Here is an 11,578-nt window from a genome sequence, read left to right on the forward strand (position 1 = left end):
ATTCCAGTAAAGTTATTTCAAATCTGGCCCTTTTTCTTCCTGTTCCAGAGATCATAACGGGGTTAAAGTTCAGCAATGACTGCAGACACCTGATCACCGTGTCAGGAGACAGGTACGCCTCACCTGAACCCCCCGCACCCACCCACAGCCCTCCACACCCACCCACAGCCCTCCACACCTTTATTAACCCTCTGGGTTTGTTCAAAATCACGACCATTTCAGCTTGTTCGTGGCCAAAAGTGGCCACCAACAGATTAGGTCTGTAATTTTTATTATTTTTATGTTTTTTTGCCATTTTTTCTGCATAAAGCTTTTAACTAACTTCAGTTCTTTTCATAAATATAAAATAATTATTACTTTTTAACCCTTTAAACACCAGTTTGTTTGCCCACTGCACTAGCTGGAAGACAACCTCAAATCTCGCAATTTTATATAATTGCATTGCTACTGAAATTTCTTGTATTATTAATAGTAGAGTCTGGGGCATGTAATTGATTCACATCAACACTGATTATAATGCATTGTTATTTTTGTGCATAAAAACTCCCTCTCAGCTTGTTCGTGGCCAAAAATGGCCACCCCTTGTTTACATTTACAAAATGCTATAAAATTCATATATATTAAGAAAAAATTCCACTTTTTTTTACTTGAATTTTTAGATTAGCATCAGTGCTGTTCATGATAATCTAAATTTTATTCAAATCCGGAATTTTAACCCTTTAAATACCAGTTAGATCACATAATTGTAATGAATTAAATAGGAATAAAAGCATAAAATCCCCATTTTTTTCTAAATAATACATGCAAACTGATTTCTTTTCTAACCATGGTGGAGGTTAGATGCGTAGCAATAATTAAAAGTATCAATGAGTTTTATGCATCTTTGTTTTTTTGTGCAGTGACAGAAAAACAAAAAAAACTCCCTCTCAGCTTGTTCGTGGCCAAAAATGTCCACCCCCTGTTTATGTTTACAAAATGCTATAAAATTCATATATATTAAAACATTTTCTACTTTCATTGACTTGATTTTTTAAAACCAAAATATAATTCAAATTCTGATATTATACCCTTTGAATACCAGTCAGATTATGTATTATTATAGTAAAAATAGTAATAAAGTTCACATTTTTAGCATATGAATGATGAAACCTAATTTTTTTTTTTATCATCATTGCAGGTCAGTAACAGTGATTTATTTTTACTTTTTTTCTTTTTGGAGGGGGGGGGGGGTTGAATGGCCAAAAAGAAAATCACACATGGTGTGTTAGTGGCCAGAAAGGCAGTTTAATGACCAAATAACCACTGAAATGACCAATAAAATGATTGAACTTTATATTCCAGTGTGCTTCTGTGTGCATCTTTATTAGCAGCAGGATGTACTAGCCACAGTAGAGTGGTTTTTGTAGGCACACTTTCTGCACCTGGTGCAAGGGGCTGCTGTTCCAATCCTGGAGGTGCACCTTTTGCACCTTCTTCTCATTTTGTTGGTGGGGTGTGGGTCACACTCTGGGTCACACTCTGGTTCAGACTACTGTATCTTGAGATCAATGGCAGAAGTGGCTGAGAATCAGGGACAAGGGTGTCTTGCAGTTGTTGAGGTCACCAGCATGTGTCCCAGCTCTCCCAGGATCACTCTTCATCTGTAGGTTGTAGACGACTCCCCCACTTCAGTGAACTTGTTTCCGGTGGGACAAAGGCATCGTATCCCGAGACATCCAGGAGATTGGAGAGAAGAGCCATCAGCCATCAGTTAGTTTTCCTGCTACAACTCGAGGTGCCAACACCCTCTAAGTTATCCAAGCAATATTTGTGCCTATTGTAGTCCAGGATTGCCTCTTGCTTTCACGCATCCTTTATTCCCCATCACTGACTGCTGGTTCCTTGTGTGTTGCTGTCAAATGAAGCACATTCCTCCGTTGCTTTGGCATGTGGGATATTGCTGTGGTAGTTTTGGTGAAGCCAAAGACAGACAACAAAATCTTCCTCTGTTGCAACTGGAGGAGCTGGGGAGGAAGCTCTGGGCCAGTTTTCATCTGAGGAGTTCCTCTGCCAAGGTGCCCGAAGGAAAGACGTTGTCCTCGGAGCTCCTCCGTCAGTTGGAGTCTGAACCCCATGCCTTTTTTTACTTCTTGAGAACTTCCAGTGTTGTCATCCAACATGCTATGTATTGCTTTATTCTGGTGTAGGCTCACATCTCCACTTCATCTATAATCCTCCAATCCTCACACCTTCACCTCCCGTGTAAGGGTGCACAGCAGCCAAAAGATCTCCTTTGTTATAAAAAAAGTCAAAAGTAGATCTCAGGCTGCTAATGCAGGAAACGGCATACAGGGTGACTCCTGGTTTGATACCAGTGGGTACTGGATTGTAGAGCAGTCTCTCTTCAGTTGTGGGACCCACATGGTTTTCCTTTCACGGGGGATCCACTCAGTCACCGGCTCCTCGGTCTCAGAAAATGCTCCTATGTTCTTTTCCATCAGCTGCTTGGCCTCCACCTCCATGCCCCTCGACCCCAATCCTCCCCCAAAGAAGAGGATTCAGGCAATGGCTAGTACTCAACATCAGTGGTGATGCAGTCAGCCTCTTTGGAGATTGTCCCCTCATTTTCTGGAGAGGAAGTTTCTTCATCTTGGGCAGATGTCTTTTCTTCAAGGACAGAGGACTGCTTGCTGTCCTTGCTCTCTGACCATCATACAGACAGTGCTTGAAGCAGTGATGACTTTCTTGCCATATAGCCAGAATAAATGATTTCTAGAGTTAATATTTTGGGTATGGTATCTTTTATGAAAAATACAAGAGTAAAAGTGCTTTTAACATGCGCTTCAAAGCTAAGTTTGACTGGGAACCTCAAAGCTCATTGTAATGTAAAGCTATGTAATGTTTGATGCATCATTATTTATTCCAGTCTATCTTGCAAATACATGTTTGTGCTGCAATGTCATGCACAAACACAAACTATTAGATCCTTAAGACCAAACCTATGTCAAAATTGTTTCATTATTCTGGTCCATTGGAGTGTGGTAGGCCATCAAAGGCCGCTACTAGAAACTCTGAATATTACATGAAATCGCTTGATTGGCCAAAAATGGGTAAATGATGTAATTTGGTAAAAAACATTAAAAACTACAATTTTTTTTGTGTTGAGTTCAGAATGAAAGCAATTTGACCTAAATCACATGATATAGTACTGTCAATAACAAGGACTCAATAAAGGTGGTTATAATGGGTTTCAATTGGCCAAAAATGGCCACGATAGAGTCAAGAGGAACAATTTGGTGTACAGTGAATATTATTGACATTATTAAGGAGCTGATGTTGAAAATTAAAAAATCTGAGAAAAATACACACCTGTGGGAAGTTTCATTCCATTAACAGAACAAAGATGGTTGAAAAAAGGTCACAATTAGGTTATGGTTATGGTTATGTTTAGGGTCAGGGTCAGGGTAAGCGGCTAGGGAAAACATTATGTCAATGAGGTGTCCCCACAAGGATATAAATACACACGTGTATGTCTGTGTGTGTGCGTGTGTGTAGCTGTATCTTCGTGTGGCGTCTGAGTCCAGAGCTCACCATCAGGATGAGGCAGCGTCTCGCTGACCTTAGACCCCCCTGCAGCAATCCCAGTTCCCAGAGTGCACCTCAGCAGCGAGCCGTGAAGCTCAGGTAAACGTGATGATGATGTTCAGACTCACCTGAAGAAAACAAACCAAACTCTGCGATCAAACGCATCCATGAAAACAAAAAACCTGACCCACAGTCAGCCTGATTTAAAATAAAATAACCTGCAGTGAGCTTGACCTCTGTGACCTCTGTCCTGAATCCTGGTGTGAGGTCACATGGTCGCGGCTCTGCGTGCTGACTTGAACTTAAGTGTTTGTGCGGCAGGGAGGCGTCAACGACTCCTGTGGTCACCATGTTGTCTGACAGTGACAAGGAGGAGGAGGAGGGGGAGGAGCTTGGCTGTCCGTACTCGGACACAGCAGGAAATGTGCAACAGGAAACAGGTGTGTTAGAAATTGAATGACTCGATGGATTTGTCAGAGGTCAGGTGACCTTTAACCTGCACTGACAACGTTTCTTGTTTCTTCCCCTCAGAGGCGTCTGATGAGGTGTACAGCAGCAGGAAGGTTGGTGCATGTGACCTTTGACCTTTAACTGATTATTTCATTCTGTTTCGTTGTTGGGATGAAGCAGCTCATTAAATGGTTTTTACCTGAAGGGGGCGCTCTAGCGAGTCCGTCCTCGTGAGAGAGAGTTGTTGTTTTTTTATATATTTGTAGTTTTCATTGGCGATCTTGTACAAAGAATTTACAGAAGGAACTTTACAACATGCAAATAGCCAACAGAATTTCAATTTCTCAAAACTGTAGTAAGATGTAAGTAATAGTTCCCAGTTGTATTTCTCTAATTTATTATTATCATGATTATTATGATGATGTCACCCTGGTTGGGCGGGAACCCTGTACCAAAAGCAAACCATCTTAGCATCAATTCTGCCTTGTTAAGCTTGTTCTCTCGGCACACCTCCTTCCAGATCTTAAAAGTTGATTTTATCCAGGGATCATCAGGATCTTTCAAACGCGACTTTAGTTTACCGTCTGCTACTATGGCTTGGATTGGAGGGCCATTAGTAGCTCGTTCTTCTGTGTCTTTCCACCGAGATTTAAACAAAGAATCACATAAACAAACTCATGGCCGTAGCCGGGCAGAATAATAACAGTCCTTCAGACATGGTAAATATGGACTGCCCCTGTCCTTTGGTAATTGTAGTGTACTGTACTGGGTTTTTTCCCCAACCATAAATAGCGGGAAACTATCTTGTCCCATTCCACGAATTGTTGTTTCGGGATTTCAGTGGGGAGAGTTTGGAAAAGATAAAGCAGGCGTGGTAGATAGTTATTGATTCTGTTCATTAGGCCTAAAGCTCCACCTCGTTAAATCCGACTTCAGATAAAAAGATAGTTTTTTTTTTTGTTTGTTTTTTTGTTTTTTTTTAAGTATCTTAAGCTCATCGGCAAAATTTGCATTTACATATTTATGTCTAATAAGCTCTATGACAGAAACAAGTTAAGCTCCTCTAATAAACATAGTACGTATGTAACAACAGGTGTGACGTTAGAACGAACACTCAAATGTATAACAGACAGCTGCTGGGTTTGAGAACTGAACTAATGTTTAAAATATGATCTGATGATGTAACCCAAGCAGATATTTGAAGGGCTTCTGTTTGTGACTCAGCAGGATGGGGGCTTATCTGGGGCGCGACTCCCTCGCCGGCGCTGGTCCAGGAGGATGTGCGACGCTGACGGGGTTCTGATGGTGAAGTCCATGCTGGACCTGAGACTGCTGGACTCTTTCTGCCCCGACAAGCAGGCGGAGGTCAGGACACTCAGAGACACTATTCAAAAAAAACACCCGCAAGTGATTAACTAGCATTAACGGTCCTGTTTATTCTGTGAAGACACGCCCACTTGATGTTAGCCACTCCCACTGCAGCAAGATGAGGAAGGGTCAAGGTGCGGAGGAGCTTCACAGGACCAATCAGGAGCTTGGGAGCACCATCAGCCTGCAGGTTTGTGTATGTCAGGGGCGTCTCTCACTGTGATCTGGGAGGGGCGCAGCTGGTAAAAAAAATTAATAAGCCCCTCCCCCACACTCTCTCTCTGCCCCACACCCTGTTTCTCTCTCACTCACACCCTGTCGCTCCCACACGCTGGTGTGGGGAGAGAGACAGACTCCCACACCCTCTCTCTGCCGCACACCCTGTCTCTCTCTCTCGCTCCGCCTCACCCTTCCTGTCTCCCTCCCTTATACAGTCACACACTTCCTGTCTAACATTAACACTCCAATGGATTCAGTATCTTGCCCAGTTATACTTGGCGTGCAGACTGGGATTGAACCACTGAGTAACAGCAGGAAGTTCTTCGTGGGTTTGATGCTGCTTTGTGGCTCCAGCTCTGAATGGCACTGTGAGCTGAACCTTACTCAGATGTGTGATGTCATCCTGTACATACAGGTACACAGACCAGAGTTTATCCTCCTGTCCAATCAGAGCGCAGACAGAGAGAACCCAGTGCTGTATCCGGACCAATGGGAGGACAGAGTGAGCCTGGCAGGCAGGTAGGACTGCTTCCTGTCCTGAGAATTCACAGATGACGTTAGCTTTTACCAGCAAATAAGCCCCTCCCCCTGCTGTCAGTGAGTTCCAGGTGAAGGAGGCGTGTCCTGCTGCTGAAGGTGCACGGCCGGACAAACCGAGTCCCGACAGCGGCTGCTCGCTGGGATTCAGCTCCAGACTGTCGAGTCCCAGCAGACCTGCAGGATACGGTGAGATGCACTCACCTGTCTGTGAGCCGCCTCGCTGCTGCTTCCTCTCACCTGTCTTTATCAGCCCAACCCTCTTCTTCTGCCCATCAGACTCGGAGCCCACAGAGCTTCTCAGCATGGACGGAAACTCCTCTGAGCTGGAGGACGAGGAAGACAGAGGACCAGGTGGCGGGGAGTGCAGGAAACCCGTACCCCAGACTCCCGACCAGGAGGCGTTCCTGAAGGAGCACTTTGTGACGCTCGCTGACCTTTCTGCCTCAGGTACGGCGGCAGAGCTTAGCAACTGATTTCAGCATTTTTCCTCCCAGTCCTAAGCGACAGGATTTGAATCACAGCAGACTCACCTACACCTGAACATGTGACCTGTGTGTTGACAGGAAGTCCGAGCAGAGCGTCTCACAGCTCCAGTGAGAGTCTGAGCATCTCGTCCAGGTTCCTCACCCAAAGCACAGCCACAAGGTAGGATTACCGTCACACACAGGTCAATAATTACACACACACACAGGTCCATTTAAACCAAACTTTATTGAAAAACGATAACAGCTTCCTGAATGCAGACGTGCAGCTCAGCTATGGGACAGGAGAATACTTGTTGTAGACACAGTGTGGCCTGAACACTGACTCTGTGGGGTCTCCACGCACACGTGTGGTAGATCACTCAGACCTTTTTTCTCTCGCTCTCTCAGCCGGACCGTGCTTCCTCTCCCATCTCGGACCTCGGGGGCTGGTGCGGGGGAGCCAAAGACTCGTCCGCTGGTCTCCGAGGTCCGACCTCTGATGGAAGAGAGCCAGAGGCAGGACGGGAAGGTGCCGTGGACCCAGGACCAAACCCAAAAACAGAACCAGGCTCAGGCCACCTCATTTCAGGACCAAGCCCAGCCTCCCCATGGTTCAAACCAGCTCCGCATCCTAGAGGAGGAGACCCCCTCGACCCAGCAGGTCCACCGACCCTCCCCGCTCAAGAAGAAGGCCCAAACTGCAGTGGAGTGCAGGAGGAACCAGGGACCGACAGCCCGGGCTGCTGCCTCCCATCTGAACTCTGCTGGACTTCGAAAGGCTCAGTCAGTCCACAGCCTGCTGACTGACACAGGTAACACTCAGATCACCACACAAACAGGTAAACAGCACAAGAACCAAAAGAGACTGTGGACCCCCAAGCAGCTGCATACACTGTACACCTGAGTATGAGCGCTCACCTGGACATAAAGAAGCTAAATTAAAGCTAGCAGGCTAACCACACCCACGTTGGCTGTGACTGTAGAAATTAAATGTTACGTCTTTGATTTGAGCCAGTAAAACCAACGCTGTTTGATATAAGTTAGCACTGTGGCTCTGTTAACTTCATTTATGCCACATGTGTCAAAGTCAAGGCCCGCGGGCCACATCACATCCGCGAGATCATTTTATACAGAGTTATTATTATTGTTATGCATGGCCCGGCGATATGAGGCGCTAATAATATACAAACTACAGATCCCATAATGCAGCGCTGCATCCTCCTTGGCTAGGCTAACTGGGAACATTCCCACGTCAATCAAGTCAAACTTCTGTTATTGAAGCTAGCTGCTCACAATGGTGGAGAGAAAAGTTGATTCTGAAAGCAGAGCCTTTCAGCGCCCGTGGGAGGCTAAATATATGTTTACAGACAGGCTGGTAAACCCGTGTGTCTTATTAGTGGAGCTAATGTGGCTGTAATGAAGGAATTTAATTTAAGACGGCACTACGAGACAAAACATCAGGATAAGCTGTCTGTGAAGGTTCTCAGTCATCCAGGTCATCGTAGTCAAAGGAGCTTGCAAAGAAAAGCGTCTGGACTTCTTTAAGTTGCTTGAAGACGTTTCACCTCTCATCCGAGAAGCTTCTTCAGTTCTAAGGTCAAATGGTGGAGAGTCCCAGATATAACCTAGTGGGAGTAACCCCCCACAGAGGGACAAAAGGACCCCCTGATGATCCTCTAATCGCCTGACCCAAGGTGTGAAACTGGGTGTGGGTCCCAATCAGCCAGAGTTTCGGGTGAGTTCATTGTGAAACCTGGCCCCACCCTATCATGTGATTTCCTGAGGTCAGACGGCCCAGGATGTGAGTGGGCGTTAAGGCGTCTGGGGAGGGAACTCAAAACTGGATTATAGATGGCAGAGAGTTGGTGTCGTAAACCCCCGCCTCTGTTCAAAGATGGTCGCTCACAGTGGACATAGATGCTTCTTTCACTCCTCTTTCAAACCATCTTTCCTCTCTGTCCAAAATGTGAACGTTGGCATCCTCGAAAGAGTGACCTTTGACCTTTAGATGCAGATGGACTGCAGAGTCTTGTCCTGTGGAGGTGGCTCTTCTGTGTTGTGCCATGCGCTTGTGAACCTTAGAACTGAAGAAGCTTCTCGGATGAGAGGTGAAACGTCTTCAAGCAAATCAAAGAAGTCCAGACGCTTTTCTTTCCAAGCTCCTTTGACGTCAGGATAAGCTGAAAAACCTAAACGCAGAAACTACAGGAAGTAGAAGAGCTAAAGAAGAATCTGACATTTCAGCAGACGTTTGTCACCAGAGCAAAATAACAAAGTGAAGCTGTCACAAATGCACCAGTGCAACCTGCCTCACTTTCCCTGTTGCAGTAATGTTGAACCAAGTCAGCGCACTTTGCTGAGCTGCACCTGTGCAGATTCAGATGCAGCTGCAGTGTAATGATGCACTCAGGGAAAGTACGACACTGAATGGCCCACACAGTTTATTAGCTCCACTCCTGCAGCAACGCCCAGCTCCGTCTACATGCGGCTCCAACCTTGTGTTTGCTCTCATTTATTTTTTCTAGGGTTTTGGCAGCATGTTCATATTTCTAACTTGCATAATTTTGACAGGATATATTTTTATGAAGAGCAAAATATTTAAAGTTAAAGTTTATTTTTTTAAATTTATTTAATCTGTAATAATATTCCTGTCTGTTTTTATTCACATTTATGTTTAAAAAACATTGTTTTAGTGTTCAATAAATGTTTATCTTCTTTGGCCCGCGACCTGAAGTTGGCCTTGAGTTTTGGCCCCCTGTGCGATTGAGTTTGACGCCCCTGCTTTATGCGTTAACAAGCAGCTCACGTTAGCTGGCAAGAATTTAACACACTGCATAAATTTGGTGGCAGTTCATGACGTTACCTGATGAATTTGAAAGTGTCCAGTTCCAGCTCTCAGGATAAGATGTTACTGCAAAGATGGCTCACAGCTTGTTTCACACTATTTCCTCCGACTCAAGTTTTGAAATATTTGTATATCAGCAACATTTCAGTCTGCAGGATCTTTTACTCTAAACGGGCTGGCTTATGGCTAGTGTTAGCTAACGTTAGCTTGCTGTGTGATGTCAGAGTTTCTGTGTTGTGACTCCAACTCGTTAGCTACTCCGCAGACTGTTGAACCAATCAGAGAAGGTCTCGACTATTCGTTAGAGTCAGTTCACACACTGGAGATTAAAAACACGGAGGGCCACGGGGGGAAACGGTCTCAGTGTTACTCTGAGTTTACATGTTTTGTTGGACCTAATTACATCACTTCCTGTCTCTCTCATCATCAGGTGACTCCGCCATCTCCCAGATGATCTCTCGTCCCTTCAGAGAGGAGGTGCCCCCTCAGCTGCTCCTTCCCCCTGAGCGTCCCGTCACCCTTCCCAGCACCCCCAGACGCCCCCCATCTACGGCACCTCCCCTTCAGAGACCAAGCCCTGCCTCCCCGAGGTCCCCATCACAGGAAACTGCTGCCGCTCTGGCCACCACCACCCCGAGGAAGTCTTCGTCATCCTCCCTGACTGCATCGGGGCCGCGCTCCTACATGAGCCCCACCGCCAGCTCCATGGCTAAGATGTCCCGCTCTGTCTCCATGGGCGATGGCCTTAACGTCCCCGAACCCACTGACGACCTGGCAGTGACATCACCGACTCCTTCATCTCAAATCAAAGAGACTCCACCTCCTGTTGTCGCCGTGGTTCCCTCTGTTACTCTGGCCACGCCCCCTCACGCAGCTGTGGTCCCAGTTGTCGTCTCTTCGTCTTGCTCCTCGTTTCTGGGGAACCATGGTAACCAGATGCCCCCACCCACCCGCTGTCTCCAGGCTCGCGTCTCCAGTAGCAGCAGGCCGCTTCCTGACAAACCCTCCCTCCCCCCTTTCTCAACGGTGTCCTCATCCTCCTCGCAGCCTCCTCCGGTATCCGTCTCCCCCCTGACTCCCGCACGACAAGAAGCGGGGCCTCCTACAGACGGCGGCGCCGGGCAGATGGACGACGCAGGTTTGGACTCTAACCCTCCTCCTCTTCATCCCTTCATCCTGTCATCTCTTTGGCTCCTCCTCCTCCTCACCCTTCCTCTCCTGTGTGACGGGTGAGACGTTTCTGTCGTCTCTGCTTTCATCGCATCATTGTTTACAGTCTGTTTTTAAATAAATAAAACGACGCTCGAGTGACCTCACCTGCTGCTTTCTCTTTATGCAGACGAGCCAATCAGTGTGGAGAGCTGCAGGGCTCTGACCAATGAGCTGCAGAGCTGCTTTAAGAAAGCGACGCACCTGTACAGGAGAGTGAGTAACAGACTCCGCCCACCTTACCATCTATGTTTGATGGTCACAGCAGTATTCACCTCTCCTCCTCTTCTTCCAGGTGAGTGGCTCCTCCTCAGATGAGTCCGCCCTCGACCAGCACCAGATGTCCCGCGTCCTATCAGAGGCCTTCCAGGCGATGAAGGCGGAGCTTGACGCCCTGCCGCTCGGCATGCTGACAGCGGAGGGGGGGCTGGGAGGTGTGGGAGAGGTGAAGACAGCAGCGCTTCTGGAGGAGTACTCGCTGCTACTCCTGCAGGCGGTTCACAGGAGGATCAACAGCAGCACCTGAGCCCCGTCCCTCTAACCCCGCCCCCCTCCGGAAGGATCTGAAGCCATTTTGTTTTTAAACTGATGCAATGATCTTATTCGTTTTTATCAAAGACGTTTCTCGTTCCTCGAACTTCCCAGCGGCCGTCAGTCTGAAGGAGCGATCGGATTATTGATCGCCGTTAGACTGAGCAATACCACACTTTGTGATCTGATGCTAGGACTTTGTATTTATTGTGATGATGAGCTGTTACACTACTGACTCCGCCCCCTCGCCTCACGCCGACCGGCCCTGCTTTTACCGCGGTCGTGCATTTTGATGTCTTCGGGTGTTTGTGGGGATAAATTTGTAGTTTGAAACGTTTTCATGTTTTTTTGTCACGTTTAATAAAAGTTTCAGACTCGCTGTGATCTC

At 46.7% G+C, this 11,578-nt stretch overlaps 1 protein-coding gene across 4 annotated transcripts in view; it reads left to right on the forward strand.

The window, feature by feature from the left end:
* Positions 1 to 11,569, forward strand: part of mapkbp1 (mitogen-activated protein kinase binding protein 1) — a 31,530-nt gene extending 19,961 nt beyond the window's left edge. For 2 of the 4 annotated variants that reach the window (XM_023153616.3, XM_004569902.3), the window contains 14 exons: positions 49 to 112; positions 3,535 to 3,663; positions 3,886 to 4,004; positions 4,096 to 4,127; positions 5,239 to 5,379; positions 5,462 to 5,572; positions 6,017 to 6,120; positions 6,200 to 6,327; positions 6,418 to 6,588; positions 6,705 to 6,786; positions 7,014 to 7,417; positions 9,881 to 10,588; positions 10,790 to 10,875; positions 10,955 to 11,569. In XM_023153616.3, coding sequence (XP_023009384.1) covers positions 49 to 112; positions 3,535 to 3,663; positions 3,886 to 4,004; positions 4,096 to 4,127; positions 5,239 to 5,379; positions 5,462 to 5,572; positions 6,017 to 6,120; positions 6,200 to 6,327; positions 6,418 to 6,588; positions 6,705 to 6,786; positions 7,014 to 7,417; positions 9,881 to 10,588; positions 10,790 to 10,875; positions 10,955 to 11,185 — 2,510 coding nt within the window. In that variant the 3' untranslated portion in view covers positions 11,186 to 11,569. Of the gene's footprint in view, positions 1 to 48; positions 113 to 3,534; positions 3,664 to 3,885; positions 4,005 to 4,095; positions 4,128 to 5,238; positions 5,380 to 5,461; positions 5,573 to 6,016; positions 6,121 to 6,199; positions 6,328 to 6,417; positions 6,589 to 6,704; positions 6,787 to 7,013; positions 7,418 to 9,880; positions 10,680 to 10,789; positions 10,876 to 10,954 lie in introns of all 4 variants that reach the window. The other 2 variants (XM_004569901.3, XM_023153617.3) reach the window with 2 other exon arrangements.
* The last annotated feature ends 9 nt before the right edge of the window (positions 11,570 to 11,578 follow it).

The sequence above is a fragment of the Maylandia zebra genome, linkage group LG19, assembly GCF_041146795.1.
Source record: "Maylandia zebra isolate NMK-2024a linkage group LG19, Mzebra_GT3a, whole genome shotgun sequence".
NCBI lineage: Eukaryota > Metazoa > Chordata > Actinopteri > Cichliformes > Cichlidae > Maylandia > Maylandia zebra.